Source organism: Aethalodelphis obliquidens, unplaced genomic scaffold (genome assembly GCF_003676395.1).
Source record: "Aethalodelphis obliquidens isolate GAN/ISIS:26980383/991018 unplaced genomic scaffold, ASM367639v1 scaffold80, whole genome shotgun sequence".
Classification (NCBI taxonomy): Eukaryota; Metazoa; Chordata; class Mammalia; order Artiodactyla; family Delphinidae; genus Aethalodelphis; species Aethalodelphis obliquidens.
Window position 1 is genome coordinate 1,745,507 of NW_020838024.1, and position 22,376 is coordinate 1,767,882.

The following is a 22,376-nucleotide window of genomic DNA, read 5'->3' on the forward strand; positions in this document are numbered from 1 at the left end:
GCTAGATCCCATTGAAGAAGAAGATGCAGATCTGCTATTTGGTTCTGTGCAGGAAGTACTGAAAGCAGCAGTTATGGCTGATGCAGATATTCTTTCAGAGACATTTCAGCTTCTGATAAACTCTGCCAAGGACTTCAGTCAGAGACTGTGGGGCTTAGTGCCGGTCGGCTTGTATCTTCCAGCTCCTCCATTATATTGTCCTCAGCCAGCTATTCTTAGTGAAGTAAGCTTAATGCTTAATCTTTCAATTAATTTAAAGTTGATTTTGTCCAATTTTTAAAATAATCAACTTGTTAATAATCATCAAGTTAAAAATGCAGGCTCTGAAGCTAACTTTTGGATTCCAGCTTTGCTGTTTATTTATTGTGTAATATTGGGCAATGTACTAAACTGATGTTTAAGTTTCCTTATCTGTAAAATGAAGTTGATGATAGTACCTCTGACAGCATTATTGAGAGTATTAAATGAGATATCCTGTAAAAGCTTTTACTTTAGGGCCTAGGACACATAGTAAGCATTCAATAAATGTTAAAATTATTTCAATAATAAAACAAAATTAAGAGATATTTCTCTGTATCCAGATTTTTAAAAAATAAACATTTGTTTAGGGTAGCAAAAAGAATGTCAGAATTTAGAAGCCATACATTATTTTTTATTTATTTATTTATTTTTGGCTGCATTGGGTCTTCGTTGCTGTGTGCGGGCTTTCTCTAGTTGTGGCGAGCGGGGGCTACTCTTCGTTGCGGTGCGTGGGCTTCTTATTGCAGTGGCTTCTCTTGTTGTGGAGCACGGGTTCTAGGCATGTGGGCTTCAGTAGTTGTGGCATGTGGGCTCAGTAGTTGCAGGTTGCAGGCTGTAGAGTGCAGGCTCAGTAGTTGTGGCGCATGGGCTTAGTTGCTCTGCGGCATGTGGGATCTTCCAGGACCAGGGCTTGAACCTCGTGTTCCTTGCATTGGCAGGTGGATTCTTAACCACTGTGCCACCAGGGAAGTCCCAAGCCATACATTATTTTAGTCTTTTATTCATCTCATTGTCTGTGCCTCTTTTGAAAGACTTAGTTTGATTTTTCTTTGATTTGAAAGGTCATTTTTTTCTCCTATACTTTTCAATTGATAGTTCTGTCTTATAAATAGCAATACTGTATTCCTCTCAGGAACTTTTCCTCTGCTCTTATTGAAAATCATAACATAGCTGGTTTTAGGATTTAAAGTGTTAATGTAAATTATTTACATTTAAATTGTTTTAATATTCAATTAGCTGTTTAAATTGATTCTGGTATTGTTTCTTTACTACTTTTTCAGAATTAGCAACTTTTTTTCTTTTTCTTTTTTTAGACTTATTTGCTGTATTCTCATTGTTATATTTCAAGTTACGTTTCAGTAGATTAAAATATTTCATTTGTTGATATTTCAGGTGTAATATATTACAAATGGAAAGAATAAGTAGTCCATGGTATTTCTCAGTAATTTCTCTTTCCTCTCATATCTGAGTCTTCAGTATGTTGGTTTAGGAATTAGAAATAGCATTTAAGATATTTTTAGATATGCTGTGCTGATATTAGTTTGGTACCTATCCTTAGTAGTACTTCATTTTATTATTTTTTAGTAAAATAATCTCCAATGGTAGGATTTCTCTTAAATGTCCCTCTGTATCAGTTAGAACCCTTTGGGTTGTAAGTAACAGAAAACTTGGTAAATATTGGCTGGCATAATTGAGAAGTCCAGTTATGTTACCAAAGACTTGGGCTCTTTCTTTTAGTTTGTTTTCTAAGGTGTCAGCTTCAGTTTAAGGCTGGCTCCCTTTGTGGGAGCAGAATGGCTGCCAGTAGCTTCTAAGGATACCTTGTCCATGTCCAAAGGGAGTGGGAATGGGAGAAAGAAAAGTAGTAAAAAAGTATTTCTTTCCCAGCATTCCAAGCAAGAGTACTGAGAGTTACTCTTGTAAGACCGACTGAGGTCACTTCCCTGTCCTCGAATCAAACACCTTGACTAGGGCTAATACAAAGTACTGCTTGGCAATTGACTAGGGCCTTCCTTGGCAGCTAGGGATATGGGATCAGCTCTCCTTGAATCATTTGGCTATGTAGGAGAGGGGCAGATACCCAAATAAAAACTGAATACTCTTAAGAAGTGACAATGGTAGGAGAAGGTTGGGGAAGCAAATGTTTACAGTATTCACATTATCTCATTCTCTGGGAAATTAATCTGTAGCTACTGACTTGAATTGTGTTTATTCAAGAAACATTTGTTGGATCCTACCACATATTGGAGTTTACTCTATGCACTATATGACAAGGCCTTTGCTCCTGGGTAGTTCTCAATAGTGTGGGAAACAGATACATAAATCAGCAAGAATAGATTAGTGAAAGCTATAATGGAAGTCTGAGCAAAGACTCATAGTAGCACAGAATGGGAGGGCTTCACAGAGGAGGTGACATTGAAATATAATGGGATTTTTCCAGGAAGAGGAAGGGAAAAGTCATTCTTTTTGAAAGGAGCTTTCTCTGTAACATTCCACTCATGGAGTCCGGGGTGATGGCTTCAACTGTTGTAGCCAAAGACTTGGGATTAGGGTCGACTCACCCCTTTACATTGTTTGAGGTGAGAGAAGTGTTTCCTTGACACTAGAAATAGCAATAGTTAATCTCTGAGGCCATGTCTCAAAACTTCTTTTATAAATGTCCAGGAGTATTCTACTTTGAGAAGCACTATCTTTATTTTCACTTTAACATTTTAAGTTTCTGTTTTACTAGCTACTAAAATTGTTGTTATTGTTTCTTTTTAGGAAGATGGTGATGATCTTCTTCTAAAAGCTGAAAAAGATAATCGCCAAAAGGTGTCTGGAATCCTTCAACGTGTTCTCTTGCTTTTCCGGGCAGCTCGGTGTTCTTTTCCTGTAGCACAGTGGTACATCTTGCAGTTGAGATGGGCAAGAAAAGTCATGCAGAAGGTATGGAAATGTCCTAGTCACTTATGTGCTATTGAAATAGGGAAGAACCTTTTGTATTCTATTGCAAGTTAATCACTAAAGGTTTATTGCTTCTAACCTTGAATTATACATAATGGCCCATCTTTGGGAACCCTGCTTCCCTGGTAATGAGCATTAAGCTAAAATACCTCTTTTTAGCTAACAGGAAACGTCCTGACCAGGCCCACCTGTGAATGACTGCAGGGAGGAAGAAATTAACACATGCCCTCCAGAGGCTGATGGGAACCAGGAAGTGTTTGACTTTACTCCCTCCCCTTTTAGTATAAAAGGAGCCTGAATTCTAACTCAGGCAAGATGGTTCTTTGTGGCATGAGCCCACCATCTTCTCTGTTTGCTGGCTTTCCGAATAAAGTCGTTATTCCTTGCCCCAAGAACTCAGTTCTCGATTATTGGCCTGTAGTGCAGCAAGCAGTATGAGCTTAGACTCGGTAACAGTATGGTAAACAATTTAAATATACTAATATTTATTAATATTTATAACTGTGATATTTTCCCAAGGAGTCCTGCCCTATAAATCCATAAATTTCAGGCTTATTTATAGTACGAAACCTGCTTCTCAAAGTAGAATACTCCTGGACATTTATAAAGGAAGTTTTGAGGCATGGCCTCAGACGCGGGCTTCTCATTGCAGTGGCTTCTCTTGTTGTGGAGCACAGGCTCTAGGCACGCGAGCTTCAGTAGTTGTGGCTCATGGGCTCTAGAGCGCAGGCTCAGTAGTTGTGGCGCATGGGCTTAGTTGCTCTTCAGCATGTGGGATCTTCCCGGACCAGGGATTGAACCCGTGTCCCCTGCATTGGCAGGCAGATTCTTAACCGCTGTGCCACCAGGGAAGCCCGTATGTATAAGTTTTTGTGTAGACACATGTTTTTCATCCATGGGTCAAACTGCACCAATAATTGCAAGGATATAGGTAGCCAAAAGATACAGATGATATGTAGTGAACTCTGGAATTGCATACACTGCTCCAAGTCTTTTCTCACTGTAGAAGAATGTGTCCTGGTTTTTTTTTAATGTCATGACACAAAAGGGAACTATTTCAGTTATTTAACATCTCCTTTTTATATCTCTCTAATTATATAGCTTGGGTAACATTTTCCAGGGGTCATACTCCATAAATCCATACATTCTAGATTTGTTTCTAATAACCAGCCTAGACTGACTCTGTACATCTGGTAAATACCATTAATTTGTTTGGCAAGAAGTCTGTCCTTAGCATGCTTACAAGGGGATTTGACTAGATCATGTCTTTCTGGAAGTGAATAGTAGAGGGAGAAAATAGATTACAAGCCTACTGCTAATCCTTTTCTTCCCAGGTTTATGTCTCTTAGATCCCTTTTCTTTTATTCTTTTTTTAAATAAGTTTATTTTTATTTATTTATTTTTGGCTGCGTTTGGTCTTTGTTGCTGCGTGTGGGCTTTCTCTAGTTGCGGTGAGCGGGGGCTACTCTTCTTTGCAGTGCACTTGCTTCTCATTGCGTTGGCTTCTCTTGTTGTGGAGCACGGGCTCCTGGTGTGTGGACTTTAGTAGTTGTGGCACACGGGCTCAGTAGTTGTGGCTCACAGGCTTAGTTGCTCAACAGCATGTGGGATCTTCCCGGACCAGGGCTTGAACTCGTGTTCACTGCATTGTCAGGCAGATTCTTAACCACTGTGCCACCAGGGAAGTCCCGCTTTTCTTTTATTCTATCACAGTTTCCTTTTAACACACAGTAGTTTCCTTTATTTTCTATTCTTGATTTGTTAGAGAGATTAGGTAGTTGGTCCTGAACTATATTTTGGATTTGTCTGTCATTTTTTCATTTAGTGTCATTTAAGTTGTTCCTCTTTCTTTTTATTTTCTATAAGCTGGTAATTAATCTATCCTCATGAAAGTAGACAGATTTGATTAAATTCAGGTTAACATTTTCTTAGAATTGAATCCTTCATAAGTGGTATTGTATACTTCCCCTCTGCAGCATATCATGTTGCACATACGTCTTTTTCTTTCACTTTTCATGGTATGAGATGGATCAGTGAATTTGGGTCATGTTCCACCCACTATCATGTTCTCCATCAACCCATCAATTTTTTACCTAATTTAGCATTTATTGATGATCCTCGCTAGAGTCATTTTTTTATTAGGAGTTGCCAAATGATGACTTTATAATTCTGTCACTTATAGATTAGTTTTTTAAAGTTTTGTATGTAGATATACCTTTTTCTGTATTAGTTTTTAGGTAATGCACGTAAGTAGAGTTAGATACTTAAGTTTATTTTCTTTACTATTCCTTTGGGGAAAGTCAGGGGAAATAGCATTAAATTCTTTTTATACAGAACTTTTTAGGCAAAACTGAGTGACAAGAGAGGTTAATTTGGCTAGAACTTTTTTTTTTTCCTTTGAGATTTAGCCTAGTGAATTTGTTGAGTTAAATTTGTGAGCTACGTTTCTGAAAGTACAAGTGATTTCAGGGATATTTTCTTACATTGTATGGGAACCATACTGTGTTTTCCACTCTTTATGGTTTATCTTACCTGCCTTGTTTGTTGCTTTATAGTTTCCTTAAAAATTGACTTATAAAAAAAAAAAATTGACTTATATGACTGGTAATTAACATATTCTTTCTTTACTTTCAGATTCGAATGAAAGGATCCCTTCCTTCATTGAGTCCTTTCCCTCAGTCGTTACTTAATTTCTGTAAAGGAGGTGTAGCATTCTTTCGACCCGGGACAACTGGAGACCACAAGCTTGATGAAGTGTCCATTAAAGCAATAGGTTTGTCCAAAATGAGCTGTTTGCTTATAAATTAGGCCTAAATATTAGTAATGATATATTTTACATTTGATTCGGGGAAGTTTCATGTAACAATACTGTGCTGATAATGAAAAGACCGTATGTGTATGTTGCCACCATGGAAATATATCTGAGGGAATTACCTGGTGGTCCAGTGGTCAAGAATCTGCGCTTCCACTGCAGGGGGCACAGGTTTGATCCCTAGTTGGGGAACTAAGATCCTGCGTGCCTCGTGGTGCGGCCAGGGAAAAAGAAAAAAAAAGGAAATATATCTAAGATACATTAGGTGAAAAAAAAGAGATAGTTGCAAAACTGTATATACATAGTATGATTTTATATATCTTTGTGTACCTGTATTACTTTTAATAAAAAAATTGTTTTATATTGGAAATTATATTTCTAATATTGAAAATTTTTTAACTTAAATGCCTATTTTTTTTTTTATAAATTTATTTATTTATTTATTTTTGGCTGTGTTGGGTCTTTGTTGCTGTGCTCGGGCCCTCTCTAGCTGTGGTGAACGGGGGCTACCCTTCATTGCAGTGCACGGGCTTCTCATTGCGGTGGCTTCTCTTGTTGTGGAGCACAGGCTTTAGGCACGCGAGCTTCAGCAGTTGTGGCACATGGGCTCAGCAGTTGTGGCTCGTGGACTCTAGAGTGCAGGCTCAGTAGTTGTGGCACATGGGCTTAGTTGCTCCGCAGCATGTGGAATCTTCCCGGATCAGAGCTCAAACCTGTGTCCCCTGCATTGGCAGGCGGATTCTTAACCACTGTGCCACCAGGAAGTCCTTTAAATGCCTATTAATAAGTGATTTTCCAAATAAATTAACAATATGGTATTAAGTAGAGCTATGTGTATTGGCTTTGAAAAATATTTACAATATACTCTAAGTTTAAAACAAGTAAACTACCAATAAATAGAGTAGCTTATTTACTCTATAAAGTGTTTTTAATATTTTCATGCGAGTATGACATGTATGAAATATTCTGGAATAATATGTGTAAAAATTCTGTAAGGATCTCCACAACTTTTATATAAAGTATTGAGTATGAGCATGTTTCTTTTGTAATCAACAGTATAAAGACATTTATTTTGGAAAAAAAATAACCAACAGTTGTTATAATATTAATGTATGTACTCATACAGTCTTCTTTCATATTTCCATTCCTGATTTAGGTTGCTTCAGAGAACTTTGTGCTTTGTGTTGGATGCTGCATGTCCGTGATAAGTTATCCTATAGTTGCAGGCAATATCAGAAGGCAAGGGAAAATGTGGAGGGAAAAAAGGTATCAATTACACAAGAATAAGAAAAATAAATATTACTTGGGAAATAATTGCTTGATCGAAGAATCTAGTCTATCTGTCTAAAGTGAAAAGGAAATGATATTTTTCAATATCCATTTAGGACCTCGAAGTGAAGTTTGATTCTTGTATGGTTGAGCACTGTCTCAGTGCAGTGGAATGGGCTTGTAGAATGCTACCGTTCTCTCGGTTTTCCAATATTGAAGAACTTATTCAGGATCTAATTTTGAGCCTCATTGGAGAACTGCCACCAATCAGAGAGGTAATGTAAATGTAGGTGAAAATAAACTAAATCAGAATCAGAGACTTTAAAGAATTTTAATTTTATTTATAATTAAGAATGATGCTCATAAAACTCATTTTTAAATTTTTCTGAAGGTAGCAGAAATTTTTGTGAAAGCGTTTCCCAATCCTGAGGACATAAGGGTTCCTGTAAGAGAAAAATATCACTCTCTTCAACAGAGACTCAGACACTATGTTGTGAAAGGTATTATTTGTCATTTCTTAGATATCTGATAGATAAATTGCTGAAGATTCTCATTTTGTTTTGAAAGCATTTATTTTCTAGTGCTTATGTTTTTATGCATTTCTCTTTGGAGATAGGAGTATGAGAAGTCAGAAGCACTTCCCCCTTACGGAAGCACCAATTCTGTTGCTTTGGAACCAGACAAAGCTGACTTCATGTCATGGCTCTGTCAGTTAGTAACTGTGTGACCATAGGCAAGTTGCTCCGTATCTCTGAGCCTCTTTTCCTTATTTGTAAAATGAGTATATTAATACTTCTTTATGAATATGTATTGAAAGAGGATTAAAAAAGATAAAATATATAAAATGAATATATAGTGCTTTGTATAATCAGATATTTTATTGAAAACTAGTATTCTCCTTTTATGGTTATTTATGCTCCTTATTTTATACTATGCATTCAAGATGACCTTGTGAAAATTTTTTTTTATTGTGGTAAAATATAATACAAAATTTACCATTTTTAAGTGTACAGTTCAATGGCATTAAGCACAGGCATACCTTGGAGATATTTCAGGTTTGGTTCCAGACCACCATAATAAAGTGAATAATGCAGTAATGCAAGTCATATGAATTTTTTGGTTTCCTAGTGCATATAAAAGTTATGTTTGCAGTATACTATAGTCTATTAAGTGTGCTCTAAAAAAAGGCAATGTATATACCTTAATTTAAAAAGTACTTTATTGCTAAAAAATGCTAACCATTATCTGAGTCATAATCATAAGCAAGTCATAATCTTTTTGCAGTAGTAGCATTAAAGATCACTGATCACAGGTCAACAAAACAAATCTCATAATAATGAAAAAGTTGAAATGCTGTGAGAATTAGCAATATGTGACACAGAGACATGAAGTGAGCAAATGCTGCTGGAAAAATGGCACCAGTAGACTTGCTTGAAGGTTGCCCCAAACCTTCACAGATATTGCAATTTGTAAAAAATGCAATATCTGTGAAGTACAATGAAATGAGTTATTCATAATGTTGTAGAAATTTTTAAAGAATTCAGATTACTCTCTGTTTTAGAACTATAGTTATTTAAGTCTAGTAATATTCTATGATGTACATTATTGCATTAATGTACTTACATTGTATTTATATTTTTTCAGACTTTTTTGAAATCTCTAAAATGTCATGTTTATGTATTAATGATACTTAAAAATTTTTATGCAGGCAGTCTTGAAAAACCTCCCTTTCTACTGTTTTCTGTTACTTGAAGTCAGAAAGGTGTTTTTGTTTCTTTGGCTAAAATTATACTTATTTTCTCTTGTGTGCCACTCTATGGGAGTGAGAAGAATGTTAGTGATTCTTTCTCTAATTATCAGATTTTTGAACCAGTTAAATTGCTTCTAAATTTTTTGTTTTCCAGGGCATACTTTTTTATGGAGTCACTTTTATTGTTCTTTAATGGACCTTTTCTAGCTTCTCCTGTTCTACCTTAAAAATATGGACCATACCTTTCTAACAGATATTGAAAAAAAGCATGATCTGTAAGATTGTAGAACTAAGCCTTAGCCATCAGTTAGATTTCATGTTCCCAGGGGGGACCAGAATTGCGTCCCCTTATGTCTTGAGTTGAAACATTTTAATGAACTTTAAGGCCTTTTGTTCTTTTCTTTCTAGGTCCCCAAACTCAAGAAATGATGTCTGTTATCATGCATTCTATCCATAAAGTGAGGGTGAAAGCTCTGAAACGTGTGCAGAGAAATATAGGTTCTTTTGAGATGAATATATGGGAACCAACTGAAGAAGAAAAACCGGCTGAGGTTCTAGGTTTTGACAAGTTTTCCTTGGGAACTAGTTTGAGCAGGAGCACACTCACAGAACCAGGGAATTCTGTGGTCCACAGTGATGCAGATACAGCTGATACTTTCTCAGAAGCTTTGTTGGCTGGAGAAAAAAGTAGGATACATTTCTCTCAAAGGTACAATTGAGATCTTGTAATAGAAAGCATTCACTTCCTTTGGGAACAAAGTACTTTCAGTATTTTCATGCAACTGATTTTTATTTCCAGTAACCTCACTGATTGTATTATTACCACCCTCCATACCCACAAGAATGTTAGGAGTGTAAGATGAGACTGTTGAAAATCCATTTAAAATATTACTGAGATACAAAATAATTTTGCCACCTGAAGGTATAAAATAAAATGAGTAGATGAAATTCTAGAGTTCACTGGAGGACTTTTAGTTCTTTCAGCTATCTTAGACTTAAATAGTTCAGGATTATTTGGTTAGCTATATTATTTTTGGAGTTTCCAGGGAAGGAATTTGCAAATTCATCTTTTTTTTTCTTTTTGCACATTCATCTTTAAAGCTTGTCTGTAAATTGTTGAGAAATTCTTGCTTATCAGTTAAACCTCTGTTACTTTGATTTAAGCAGATTTTTTTCTTTATAATTCAGTATCTACAATGCAGTTTATCCTTCTCATGACTGAAAGACTATATAATCAACCATAATCTTGCTTAAGTGAAATAATATCATCTACTTCAAACATCTGCTTAAACTGTATCTGGTAGTATCATAAATGATGTGCTTGTTTCACCAAACAAATTCAGTGTTAGCACAGGAATACCTTGGAGACTGCTTGTTTTGTATTCTTAATAGGAAGAGACATGGCGGCTTCAGCCCAGGTGCCTAACTGGAAGCTTTCTTTTATTGAGGGAACTAAGGATCTGTGTTCTGCCCTAAGAACCATGTTGAAAGGAAACAGATTTAAAAGTAATTATGGCTGGTAGTTAGGTGCCTGCCCAACAGGTTAATAGCAGCAGAAAGTGTAGAAAAATACCCAACTTTTGTGTGGTAAAGAATCCTGAGGGCAGTCCTGCTTCTTGCATGTCATACAGGGAAGCTGAAAGGGGTAGATGCAAGAGAGAAACAGAAAACTGTAAACTGTGATGTGTATTGGTGGCTTGTGATTTTTTATTGACTTTGCATAATATTTCTAAATTCTGACCTGTTAGAGGACCTTTTTTTTTTCCCCAGAAAAAGTCATGTTTTTTTTTAATAGTGAAATTTCTGTGAACACATTTTAATCTTTTTTAACATAAAATTTCCCTTTTGATATTAATCTGTTATATTTTTTGGACTCAGAATGTTCAGCTCGAGTGAATACTTAGAGATCTTTGCCCCTTAATTGAAAGATAGGTTATCAAGGCATCAAAAAACAAGAGATATGACTTAACCAGCAGAGAGAATTTTTATTGTCAATGCTAAGATCATTTTTAGTGATTAAATGCTAAGATCATTTTTAGTGATTAAATGATTAAAAGATCATTTTTAGTGATTAAATGATCTTTTTAAATTTTATTTTGCTATAGAAATGCCCCAAATCACATGGAATTAACATTGAGTGGTGAGCCCAATGGAAAAAAGAAAATGTGTAATCAGAAGGAAAACCCTAAAAGAAAAGAAGATCATGAAAAGTTGTTACAAAATGCACTTCCTGTAATAGGTGTTTGGGAATTTGAACGTGACGATGATGAATATATTAAATTCCTTGAACTCTTCTTGAGTTATGTTCTTGAAAGAGACCTACTTGGTTCCAAGGATGCTGGCATTCCATTTCTAACTAGCTTTTCTGGACATCTTAGAGAACATGAACTTAATTCTTTACTTTTTGATGTACATACAACATTAAAACGACGTCAGGGCAAAACCAAAAGCCAGAATGTATTTAGAGCTGGCTCTTGCTTTGTTGTTGCTCCTGAGTCGTATGAGTATGAAAAATCAGAAAACCAGACACTTTCAGCTCCTGTACTGGTTAATCAAGGGGTCAGGCCTTTTTTAGAGAACCCTTTGAATGAAGTCAGTAAAAATGAAGGGAAGAGTGGGTTGTTTGGTTTAAAACAGAAGTCATTTTACAGAATACAAGATGACAACGCAGAGAAAACTTTAATACAGAGATGGTCAAACCATAGTTTTTACACTCCCAAGTCTGTTGAAACTAGAAGATGTATTTTCAAAGCAATTCAACGCAATGATATTAACCCTCGAGAAGATCTTCCTCTAGCACTAAATAACACATTTGGCAGTATAAGAAGGCTGTTGGAATGGATGATAAGATGGTCTGATAGAAGACTGCTCTGTGATTTTGGTTTCACTGCGTCATCCTGTGAGTACAGTCCCGTCATTCGTGTAAAGACCTCTACAGCTGCCATTCTTACATCATTGTGGCTTTTGAAACAACCCTATTTTGCTACATATAAGGCAAAAAATGCCATTATTAAGGTAAATACTTGAATTGTTAATTGCATACAAATGAGAATTCTCATTTTAGATTAAAGCTATATTTATATTTCCTTATATAATAAAGAATCACTAAGTAACAAAGTTAATGACAATGCTGATTATAACCTGTATCACCTAATTTTTTAAAGTGGTTCCTTTAATTCTTAAAAATGATAAATTAGGGTTAAAGTGCTTTCAGAGAGGCTGTGAGGTTTTGAGGTTTCATATGTGTTTATAAAAAAGGAAGAAGAGAGAGTTCTCTGGTGGTCTAGTGGTTAGGATTTGGTGCTTTCACTGCCGTGGCCCGGGTTCAGTCCCTGGTTGGGAAACTGATATATCCTGCAAGCTGCGTGGCGTGGCCAAAATAAAAAAAAAAAAAAAAAAAAAGAGGAAGAAAAAGGAGATAATTTTAAGTGATATTACAAGTGGTATTACATTTCTGTTATTTCTTTTTAAAGTTTTAGGGTTTTGTTCAGATGAGGAAGAACTAGGCAGCTGTCCAATTTTTATTACTGATATCTCATTGTATGTATTAGGGGATCATCTTTTCTTATACTATCTGGCAGATGAGGTTGGAGGACCAAACCTAGAAAGGCAGATGGATATCAGTAGAGAAATTAATGCTTATGGGCTATTCTTTCTTTTTTTTTTTTTGCGGTACGCGGGCCTCTCACTGTTGTGGCCTCTCCCGTTGCGGAGCACAGGCTCCGGACGCGCAGGCTCAGCGGCCATGGCTCACGGGCCCAGCCGCTCCGCGGCATGTGGGATCCTCCCGGACCAGGGCACAAACTCGTGTCCCCTGCATCAGCAGACTCTCAACCACTGTGCCACCAGGGAAGCCTGGGCTATTCTTTCTTTTCTCTACCCAGTGACAAGTAAAAGGCTGCTCTTTTAACCTAACTGTTTGCAAGGCAAGTATTTTTTTCATAAATATCTTTTGATTGAGTACTTGCTGTTGTACTCCAGAAAAAGATGGAGGTGAATTTCTTGGAAAACAAATTTCTATATGGTAAAGTAGTTGGGACATGGACTTTTTTTTTAATATTTGGAGAATTCCAATAGTACCTAAATTTGTTCTTTTTTTTTCAGTTTTATTGAGGTATAATTCAAATTTGCTTTTGTTTCCTTTGCTTTTGGTGTCAAATCCAAAAAATCATCATCAAGGAGCTTTAACTGCCTGTCTTTTCTTCTAGGAGCTTTATAGTTTCAGGTCTTACTTTCAAGTCTTTAATCCATTTTGAGTTAATTTTTGTGTTGGCTTCTATGTTGGCTGCATAAATATTAATTGATGTTATATATTCTTGATGAATTGGCCCCTTTATCATTATATAATGAGCTTCTTTGTTGTTATAGTCTTTGGCTTAAAGTTCGTTTTGTCTAAATATAGCTACCCCTGTTTTCCTTTGGTTTCTGCTTGCATGGAATACTTTTCCATCTCTTCACTTTCAGTATGTGTGTGTCTTTAAAGCTGAAGCGAGTCTCTTGTAGGCAGTATACAGTTGGGTCTTTTTTTAATCCATTCAACTACTCCATGTCTTCTGATTGGAGAATTTAGTCCATTTACCTTTAAATCAATTATAGATATCTATGGATATGTATGGGCTTAATACTGCCATTTTGTTAATTGTTTTCTGGTTGTTTTGTATTTCCTTTGTTCTTTTCTACCTCTCTTGCTGTTTTTTTTTTTTGTTTGTTTTTGGCCATGCCACATGGCTTACAGTATCTCAGTTTCTTTCCCACCCAAAGATTGAATGCAGGCCACAGCAGTGACAATGCAAATCCTAACCACTAGGCCACCAGGGAACTCCCTCTTCCTCTTTTGCTCTATTCTTTGAGATTTGAATATTTTCTGTAGAGGTATGCTTGGATTCCTTTTAAAAAATCTTTTGTGGGTTTTTTGTTCACTTGTTTACTATAGGCTTTTGCTTTGTGGTTACCATGAGGCTTATACTGAAACAAGTTATATTCGTAATAGTCTGTTTTAAGCTGATAACTTAGCTTCGAATGCATACAAAAGCTCTGCATATTTATTACACTACCCCTCTCCCTGCATTTTATATTTTTGATGTAACAATTTATATCTTTTTACATTGTATATCCATTAATAAATTATTGTAGTTATAGTTATCTTTAATACTTTTGTGATTTATTCTTCATAATAGAGTTATGAGTGTTTAACCCACCACCATTACAACACTAGAATATTCTGAATTTAACTATATATTTACCTTTACCAATGAGTTTTATACTTTCGTATGTTTTTCTGCTACTAATTAGCATCTATTTGTTTCACCTTGAAGAACTCTTTTTAACTTTTCTTGTAAGGCTGGTTTAGTGGTCATGAACTCCTTCAGCTTTTGCTTGTCTGGAAAACTATCTTTCCTTCAATTCTGAAGGACAACTTTGCTGGGTAGAGTATTCTTGGTTGGCAGTTTTTTTCTTTCAGCACTTTTAATATATCATGCCATTCCCTTCTGGACTACAGAATTTCTGCTGAAAAATCTACTGATAACATTATAGGGGTTCCTCTATATGTAACAAATTGTTTTTCTTTTGCTGCTTTTAAGATTCTCTCCTTGTTTTTAACTCTTGTCTCTTGGTGTAGGTTTCTTTGAATTTATGTTATTTTGAACTTTCTGGGCTTTCTGGATCGGATGTCTGTTTACTTACCCAGGTTTCAGTAGTTTTCAGCCATTATTTCTTTGAATAAGCTTTTTGCCCCTTTCTCTCTTTCTGGAACCTCTGTAATGCATATATTGGTCCCTTAAGTTATCTGCACTCTTTTATTCTTCTTCCTTCTTGCTTCTTTGATTCCACTGCCCTATTTTTGAGTTTTCTGGTCCTTTTTTCTGCTTGATTTAGTCTGTTACTGAATCCCTTCAGTGACTTTTTCAGTTCAGCTATTGTGTTCTTCAGTTCTAATTTACGTTTTGTACTTTTTTTGTATTTTCTGTCTCTTCCTTGAAAGTGTCACTTTGTTCATGCATTGTTGGCCTCATCTCAGTGATTGTTATTTTAGATCTCTATCAGGTAAATCACTTATCTCTTTCATTAAGATCTGTTTCTGGAGATTTATCTTATTCATTTGTTTGGAACATATTCCTCTGTTTCTTTATTTTCTTTGAGTCTCTTTGTTGGTTTCTGAGCATTAGGTAAAATAGCCACATTGTCCAGTCTGAACAGAGTGGTCTTATGTAGGAGATGAACCTCATCAGTTAGCTTGGCTTGAGCTTTTGGTTGTCTCTGAAACCTTTGTGATTATCTAATCCTCCTTTGTTCTTCGTGATTCCTAGTAATTGAGGTTATGCGAAGACCTGTCAGTGTCCCAAAGGGGTAGATCACATTTAGCACCAGATGCAGGCTGATTGGAAGCCAGACCCTCAGACAGCATGTGGCAAAGTATGTAGTTAAGCCCTTCTTGGGGAGTAAGCGGGAGATGGGTATTTTTGCCTGCTCCCTGTGGTCTGGGCCCATGTGTATAGCCATTGTGGGTATTCCTGCACCCATTAAGAACTGCTTCTTTGTTTGCTACAGTCCTGTAGGACTTGTGAATACAAGCCGTACTGGCTATCAGAGGCAGGCGGTCCAGGGACCTCCCCCTCAGTCAGCAGCTGCAAAAACTGGGGCAACATATGCGTGTACAGGCTCCTTCTAGGGAGGTACTGATGACTTGGAGCAGGCTAGATAGAGAAGATAGAGGAGGTGTCCTTTGGCTTCCCTGGTGTCTGGGGAGGGCTGGAGCCAGGCACGGGATCCCCAGGCAGCAGCTTACAAAGTATGCAGATGGACTTATTCCAGGGGAAGACTGGGAGATGGCTGTTTTTGCCTGCCCCTCTGTGCTAAGCCCTGTGGGGATAGCTGCAGTGGAGTGCTCACACACTTGTTAATAACTGCATCTTTGTTTGCTATAGTTTTGTGGTTTCATGGATACAAGATTCTTTGGCTCTCAGAGCTAGGTGTTTTGGGGGCCTGATTCTCAAGTAGGAGTCTTAAAAGTCTGGGCACTAAATGTAGGGTCGAAACCCTTTGCTTTTTAGAAGCTGGAAGTTAGAAGTTCCCTCCTGCTTGTAGGGCGCTGTTCCAGGGTTGGGGTTTAGGGTCAGATTGTGTTTCAGCCTTAACTGCCTGTTTCAACATGTGTTTTCTTATTCCCCTGATGTGTAGGAGTCACTCAGTGAGTTTCTGGATTTCTTTCAGTGGTAATTTTCTGTGTGTAGTTGTACATTCAGTGTGTCTGTGAGAGGAGGAGAATTCAGGAGCCTCCTGTGTTGCCATCTTGGTCAACACCCCTCCACACTTTTTAATTCTTCGTTTGTTCTATTTTGAATTGCCTTCATTTTAAACTAGTTTATTCTGGGTTGAAGAAATTTTGTTGTTTTATGTTTTCTTTTTGTGTTTTTTTTTTCCTTTTTTTTAGATCAGTTTCTGTTATTGTAAGGTAGTTTAGAAGATACTGTGATATTTGTTGTCATGGAAATTTTTAAGTGTTTCTAGGTGATGCATACCTAAATTTCTAAGTAAAACAAAAGAGGTACATCCCTTGTATTTTTAGCTGCATATATTTTTGCCCACTATGTCATTTTGAAATAATTACTAAATGTCTTTATAACTGTAAAGAGAGTGAAATGAAAGCAACTTTACATTTTTATTGCTATTGTTCTGTGGCCTGAAAACACTGGTGATATACCTTTCAAGTTTGTAAGGCTGATTTCTTTTGAATACTCTTTAGGTAGTCAAGCTTATTTTTTCTAGGTGGAATAAAGACAGTCATTGCTTCAGCATCAAATATTGAGTATTAGAAATGCAGTAAATACTTGGTAAATGAATAAGAGACTTAATCAGGAGAAGTTCTGTAGAAAGTATTAATAATCTAAAAATATAATGAAAAGTAAGGGATTCAGTAATGAATATTAAGTACTATAAATGGTTTGTTTTAGGTGCTAGAGAATAATTACCCTGAGCCTCAGAATGGACCCAATATAGAGAGTGATTATAAAACAGATGCTGGTTGTTCTGTTGCAGTATCCACTCAAGGTGGGAGTGAGGAAGGAAATGATCAGAATGAATCTTGTCAAAGTATCTTGAAGTAAGTTGCTGATTATACCTTCCTTTTCAAATACCTTGTTTGATGGTGTTTGGGCTTAAAGGAGAATTGAACCCTTGAAGGTTAAAGAAATGAGCATTTCTTTGAACTAGAGAAGGAGTAAGCAAGTGCTTTCTGAAGTACTTTAACAATTCATTACAAATTTTGTTTCTTTACGTGTTGGGCTAGCTTATATCTTGTAAGAGAGGAGCTAATTCATCCCAAGAGATCCCTTTATTATGTTCATTGATTTCCTGTGTCAGAGGAAGTTGAACTAATCATCTCATCCATTTTTCCATATTAAGTAATACTACAAGTAATGTACTTTGAATACTAAAGCTGAAGCCTTGGTAGCAGGAAGATTCCTTTGTGAGAACGGCAAATTTAGAAAAGTCGAAATTATTCTAATCCTTTGAGTAAATAAAAATGGGACATTCAATTACTTATTGAACAACCTTTTGTTAAGCTTCTGGTATTTGCCATACATGGTTAAAAAACAAACTTTATAAATACGAAAGCTTAGTTTGTTCTTTTTCAATAAACTGAATCAATTGAAAGCAAGCTCTTTGTTCCCAAGAATGAGTTATAATTTTAGCTGCTTAATTTTTGTCAGTAGAATGCCAACTGAAGTAAAAAATCCCGAAATAAAAGGAACCAATGATGAAATTATTTCTGTCACTGATGATACTGAAAAAGTGTTTGTAGATATTGAGGAGGATCTTTTAGAAGTAGAAACATTTGCACAGGAGGAAATGGATATATACCCATCAGACTATGAAGGTCAGTTCATTTAGCTAATCTTTTTGTTTGACCTTACTAATTTGATATTGGTGAATGATTATCTGAGATAACTTAGTCTTACATCTAAATTAGCATGTTTATAATAGCCTAAAGCCAAGTATTTAAAGAGTATTTAATATTTATGAAACGTTAAGCATATTAACTTATAACCTGAATATACAATTTTGAGGCCTTTTGCCTTGCTGTGTAATTATTATGGGTCTCCTCATTGCTGTGAACCAATTTTATGAACCTTTCCTTGGCAGTCTTCTTTAAAACAGAAACTCTCAGAGCTTTATATGGAGTTATACACACTGATATGAGGCCTCTCAAGGCTCACCTGTGATTCACTTGATGAAGAGGGGTTGTCTCTAGGTGTTTAAAGATATTTTTGTAAGGAGGATAGAAAATGTTTCTGCCATTATATTGTTTCCTATAATATTTCTGAACATTCTAAAAAGAAAATTGATTATTTTTCAAAAGGTCAGTTTTCTCTTCCTTCTTGTTTCCGTGTAGAGGATGCCAAAGAATCTGTTGGAATTGATAAAAGTCCCAGTATTGCGTCTTACATGCAGATGCAGACTTTACCACAGCATTTAGAAGAAGTAAGTCTATAAGTAGTGGATAAAGTTACTTAAATTATGCTATGGTAACAGTATAGTGTTTTTTTCAATATATCCAACCAAGGCTATTCTCTCTTAAAAGTGTACTGTGGATTGTAGAGGGTAGCCATGTAGCATTTTTCTTTCACTGAAATTCTATAATTAGTTAGATGTCTAATAATTTCAGGCAATGAAATGTTAATTTCATAAACTGCTGTAATAAATTAATGTAATCAAGAGTGATGCAAGTGTTCCACATTCAGAATGTATAATTCAGCAGTAATGTGCAGTTTTTACACATACATGCACTTTTATGTATTACTTCTTTTCTCAAAACCCTATACTCTGGATTTCCAGGTAGAACACAGACATCTCTAATTATTGAAACAATTCCTTTAAGAAGGATTTTTTTTTTTTTTCTGATATTCTAGTTGTTTTCACAGCGTACAGTTGGCCCTTGAACAACATGGCAGTTAGGGGCTTTGACCCCCATGCAGTCAAAAATCCTCATCCATTCATCCCTTAGTATTCATGGAGGATTGGTTCCAGGACCTGGCGCGGATTCAACCAACCCCAGATGGTGTAGTGTATTTACTGAAAAAATCTGCATATAAGTGCACCCCCTTAGTTCAGACCAGTGTTGTTCAAAGGTCAGTTGTATTTACTTATGTAGTGATGTGTGTGTAATTTAATTTACAAATACATTGTAAATACATTGTAAATGATTTCTAGTGACATTATTTGTCTTTGTAGTTTAATATGCTCAGTGGCTCAGGGTGATGGGCCAAAGGCATCACAGCATAAAGGTCTAGTCAGAGCAGGACTGGGAGTACATTTTAATGTTTGGTTTCGCACTTGCTTTTAGACTGTTTTTATTCCAGGCAAATGGCTAACGTGAAACTCAAGATACCTAAGACAGTAATACCTGTTTGTTTCACCTATTTTCTTTTTGGGTACTATTAATTTTAACAGCATTCCACAGGAGAGGTTCAGTGTCCAAGGGAAGAACTGTTAGAGACGTGTGTGGAGGAAAAATCAACTGAACAGAAAGGGTAAGGGGGAAAAAGTATGGAAAGCTTTCAGAGCTCATCTGGGATTCACTTGATGAAGAGGGTTTTTTGTTTTCCTCATCATTGACAATATATATTTTATGGTGATACTGTGTTCCTAGTGAAATTGTAACCTCAATTTAATAGTAATGGTAGTGATGATTTTTAGTAAATTCTATACTTCTAAATCTTGGTAGAGTGAAATAAATAATGATGTCTAAAATGCTTTTTGTTCTCCTGTCACTATCAACCTTAAAGTAAAATATAGCTATGAATATACCAGAGTTATTCAGCTGCTAATTAGGGTACTCCCTTTCCATACTAATTCCACTTTTCATGGGTCAAGTAAAGAATCATTATGAGTCATATATGTATAATCTTTCAGTGTTATGGTATGATTACTGCACACTGTCCATAGGGCTTTGATGGACACATACTCTGCTTGCTAGCTTATTATTTTGTGTGTGTGTGTGTGTGTGTGTGTGTGTGTGTGTGTGTGTGTGTGTGTGGTACGCGGGCCTCTCACTGTTGTGGCCTCTCCCGTTGCGGAGCACAGGCTCCGGACGCGCAGGCTCAGCGGCCATGGCTCACGGGCCCAGCCGCTCCGCGGCATGTGGGATCTTCCCGGACCAGGGCACGAACCCGTGTCCCCTGCATTGGCAGGCGGACTCCCAACCACTGTGCCACCAGGGAAGCCCGCTAGCTTATTATTGCTTCAAGGATAGCTGCAGGCAGTTTTCATTTGTTGCAGTTTGGGCATGATTTCTTAATTTTTAGAATTTTTGATGTTTTAGAATTTTAGAATTACCTCAGATAAGAGAGGCAACATAATTAGATTTTCTTTCTCTTCTTTTTTGTTGGGGTCTTCTGTGGATAATTAACAAAAAAATATGTTTAATGTCCTGTGCCTTTACAAGTAATATAGATATTTCTATTAATAAAAAGCTAGTCATTACAGTTTCAGATGTGATAATGGTCTCTGTAGTGTTCCTGAGCAAAGTGTCTGCTTCTTCCTAGGTAAAATTTGAGGTCCCAGCTAACTTCGTTTCTGCTCATTTTAGATTATATTATTTCTGTTGCCAAGCATTTAATAGTGTTCAAGTCATATATTAAAGCCATCCAGACATATTCTTTGCTTTTGTTTGAATCTGTTACTATTGCTATAGAGACAGATGTAAATAGATTGTAATTATGAGCTAAGCATTACAGAAGATTAGAGGACGTTTAGACTCTTAGATTGTGGAGCATTAGATCACCTGGACCTTAGGTAATGTGAAGAATATCTTGCTTCCTAATTGATTATTAATCTCTAATTATAGTATGATCGAAGGCTTTATGGATCCAGAACACATCACTCCTCATTCATTTGGTGTAGATACAAGTTCAGAAGTTTCTAGGTGAGAATTTTTGCATACTGTACCATATTGATATAATTACAAATAGATAAGAGAATGAAATGATGCCTGCTGTACCATTTTGAAATAATTACTAACATCTTGACCAAAAACTAAGAGAGTAAAAGATTTTCCTCTAACAGTTGTGTTTTAAAGACATGCAGGAACTATTTTAGAACAAGTCTTTTCTGGAAAAAAGAAGTAGTGGATATATTATTGAAAGATGTAGTTCTTGCTCATTTTCGGCCTCTAGCAGATCTCGAATAGCATATGAAATGCTTCTAATTCTCTCATAGGAAAGAGTCATCCAGTTGTCGTCTGTATTTATTTTACAGAAGTTGAACAGTGTTTAGTGTTTACAAATGGTGTTGAAATAGGAGAATGATATAGCACAAATTTGCTTTAAAAAAATTCTCCAGTATTAGAATTTATCTCCTTGTTACTTGTTGAAAGCAAAGGCCAATAAAGTTGTCTTAAAATAGGCAAGTCAGTTGTAACGCCTGTTTTTTATGGATTTCCCAAATATAGTTTTGTTATTAAGGTTGTGAGATGCTTGATAAAAGGCAAATGTTATTGCTAAAAGGGAGTGAATGTAAATCCAAATAAATATAAACACAGTTTAATGTGTTATTTTCTTTATAGAGACAATGATCAGTTTATTTCGACATGATAGTGCCTGTTCCCTAATTTAGGTTATAAAATTGATTTGCTTGTACAACATTGAGTCCCTTCTATGTTTTAAGGAATCATCCCCAAACAATCATTTTATAAAACAAAACTTACTTTGATTTTTAACTTTTATTTCTAAATAAGCATTTTTGTTAGGGTTTAATTATTAATATCAACTCTCTGTTTGGAAATGAAATGTTCACAATACTGTTATTTCACATTTAATGAAGAACGACAGGAGTTTGCTCTATCCATGTTAGAATTAAACATTTTTTTAACCCATACTTTCCACAGTTTTCTTAAATCCATTCTGGATCATTAAATTTAGTCCAAGAAGTATATTCCTAAGCCAAATTACGTACTCTGTACACCTAATCGGAATGATTGCACAGGTCTCAAACTCAGATGCCTGTAGGGACCAGGCAAGTAAAATGAACGTGAGAACTGTCCTGTTATTGGTGTTATGGGTTGTAACACCATAGGGAGGGGACCCTGGCTGACTAGACATTACATGTCCCTTAATTACAGCATTTGGATGAATAACTGTGCTGATGACAAATGTGTCTGGGGGCTGAGGGATAGAGTGAGATCGGCTTTAGAGTTTAAATTTCCTGAAAACCTCCAGAAAGCTTTTAAAGTAGAATTAAAAAGTAGGATCAAAATACTCAGCTCATAGACATCTAATTTGTTTCTTTCTTGATTAATGTGTTTTTTATTTATATGCTTCCACGTAGTGCACGGATCTCTGCATGTAAAGAGAAATCTTCCTCAGCTCCACCTTTGGTATCAAATAGAGTCACTGTTGCTTCACAAACACCTGGGCCAACAGCTCAGCCAACCCAGAGAAACGAACCCAGGGCTCAGTTATCACATTATTCCGATTCTGTTAGGGAAATGCTCCAAGATGAAATGTTTAAATTAGTTCAGGTAAGCACATCTTCATATAAACAAGTAAGTCTACACATGATATATATGTAAGGTTTTAA

General features: G+C 36.1%; 1 protein-coding gene across 10 annotated transcripts in view; it reads left to right on the forward strand.

The window, feature by feature from the left end:
• The window catches only part of CPLANE1 (ciliogenesis and planar polarity effector complex subunit 1), a 128,604-nt gene that overhangs the window by 32,072 nt on the left and 74,156 nt on the right, over positions 1-22,376 (forward strand). For 9 of the 10 annotated variants that reach the window (XM_027092644.1, XM_027092645.1, XM_027092638.1 and 6 more), the window contains 14 exons: positions 6-223; positions 2,785-2,949; positions 5,602-5,740; positions 6,936-7,045; positions 7,165-7,323; positions 7,440-7,548; positions 9,207-9,507; positions 10,904-11,813; positions 16,751-16,899; positions 17,510-17,676; positions 18,193-18,281; positions 19,251-19,330; positions 20,647-20,724; positions 22,125-22,317. In XM_027092644.1, coding sequence (XP_026948445.1) covers positions 6-223; positions 2,785-2,949; positions 5,602-5,740; positions 6,936-7,045; positions 7,165-7,323; positions 7,440-7,548; positions 9,207-9,507; positions 10,904-11,813; positions 16,751-16,899; positions 17,510-17,676; positions 18,193-18,281; positions 19,251-19,330; positions 20,647-20,724; positions 22,125-22,317 — 2,867 coding nt within the window. The remainder of the gene's footprint in view (positions 1-5; positions 224-2,784; positions 2,950-5,601; positions 5,741-6,935; positions 7,046-7,164; positions 7,324-7,439; positions 7,549-9,206; positions 9,508-10,903; positions 11,814-16,750; positions 16,900-17,509; positions 17,677-18,192; positions 18,282-19,250; positions 19,331-20,646; positions 20,725-22,124; positions 22,318-22,376) is intronic. The other variant, XM_027092640.1, reaches the window with a different exon arrangement.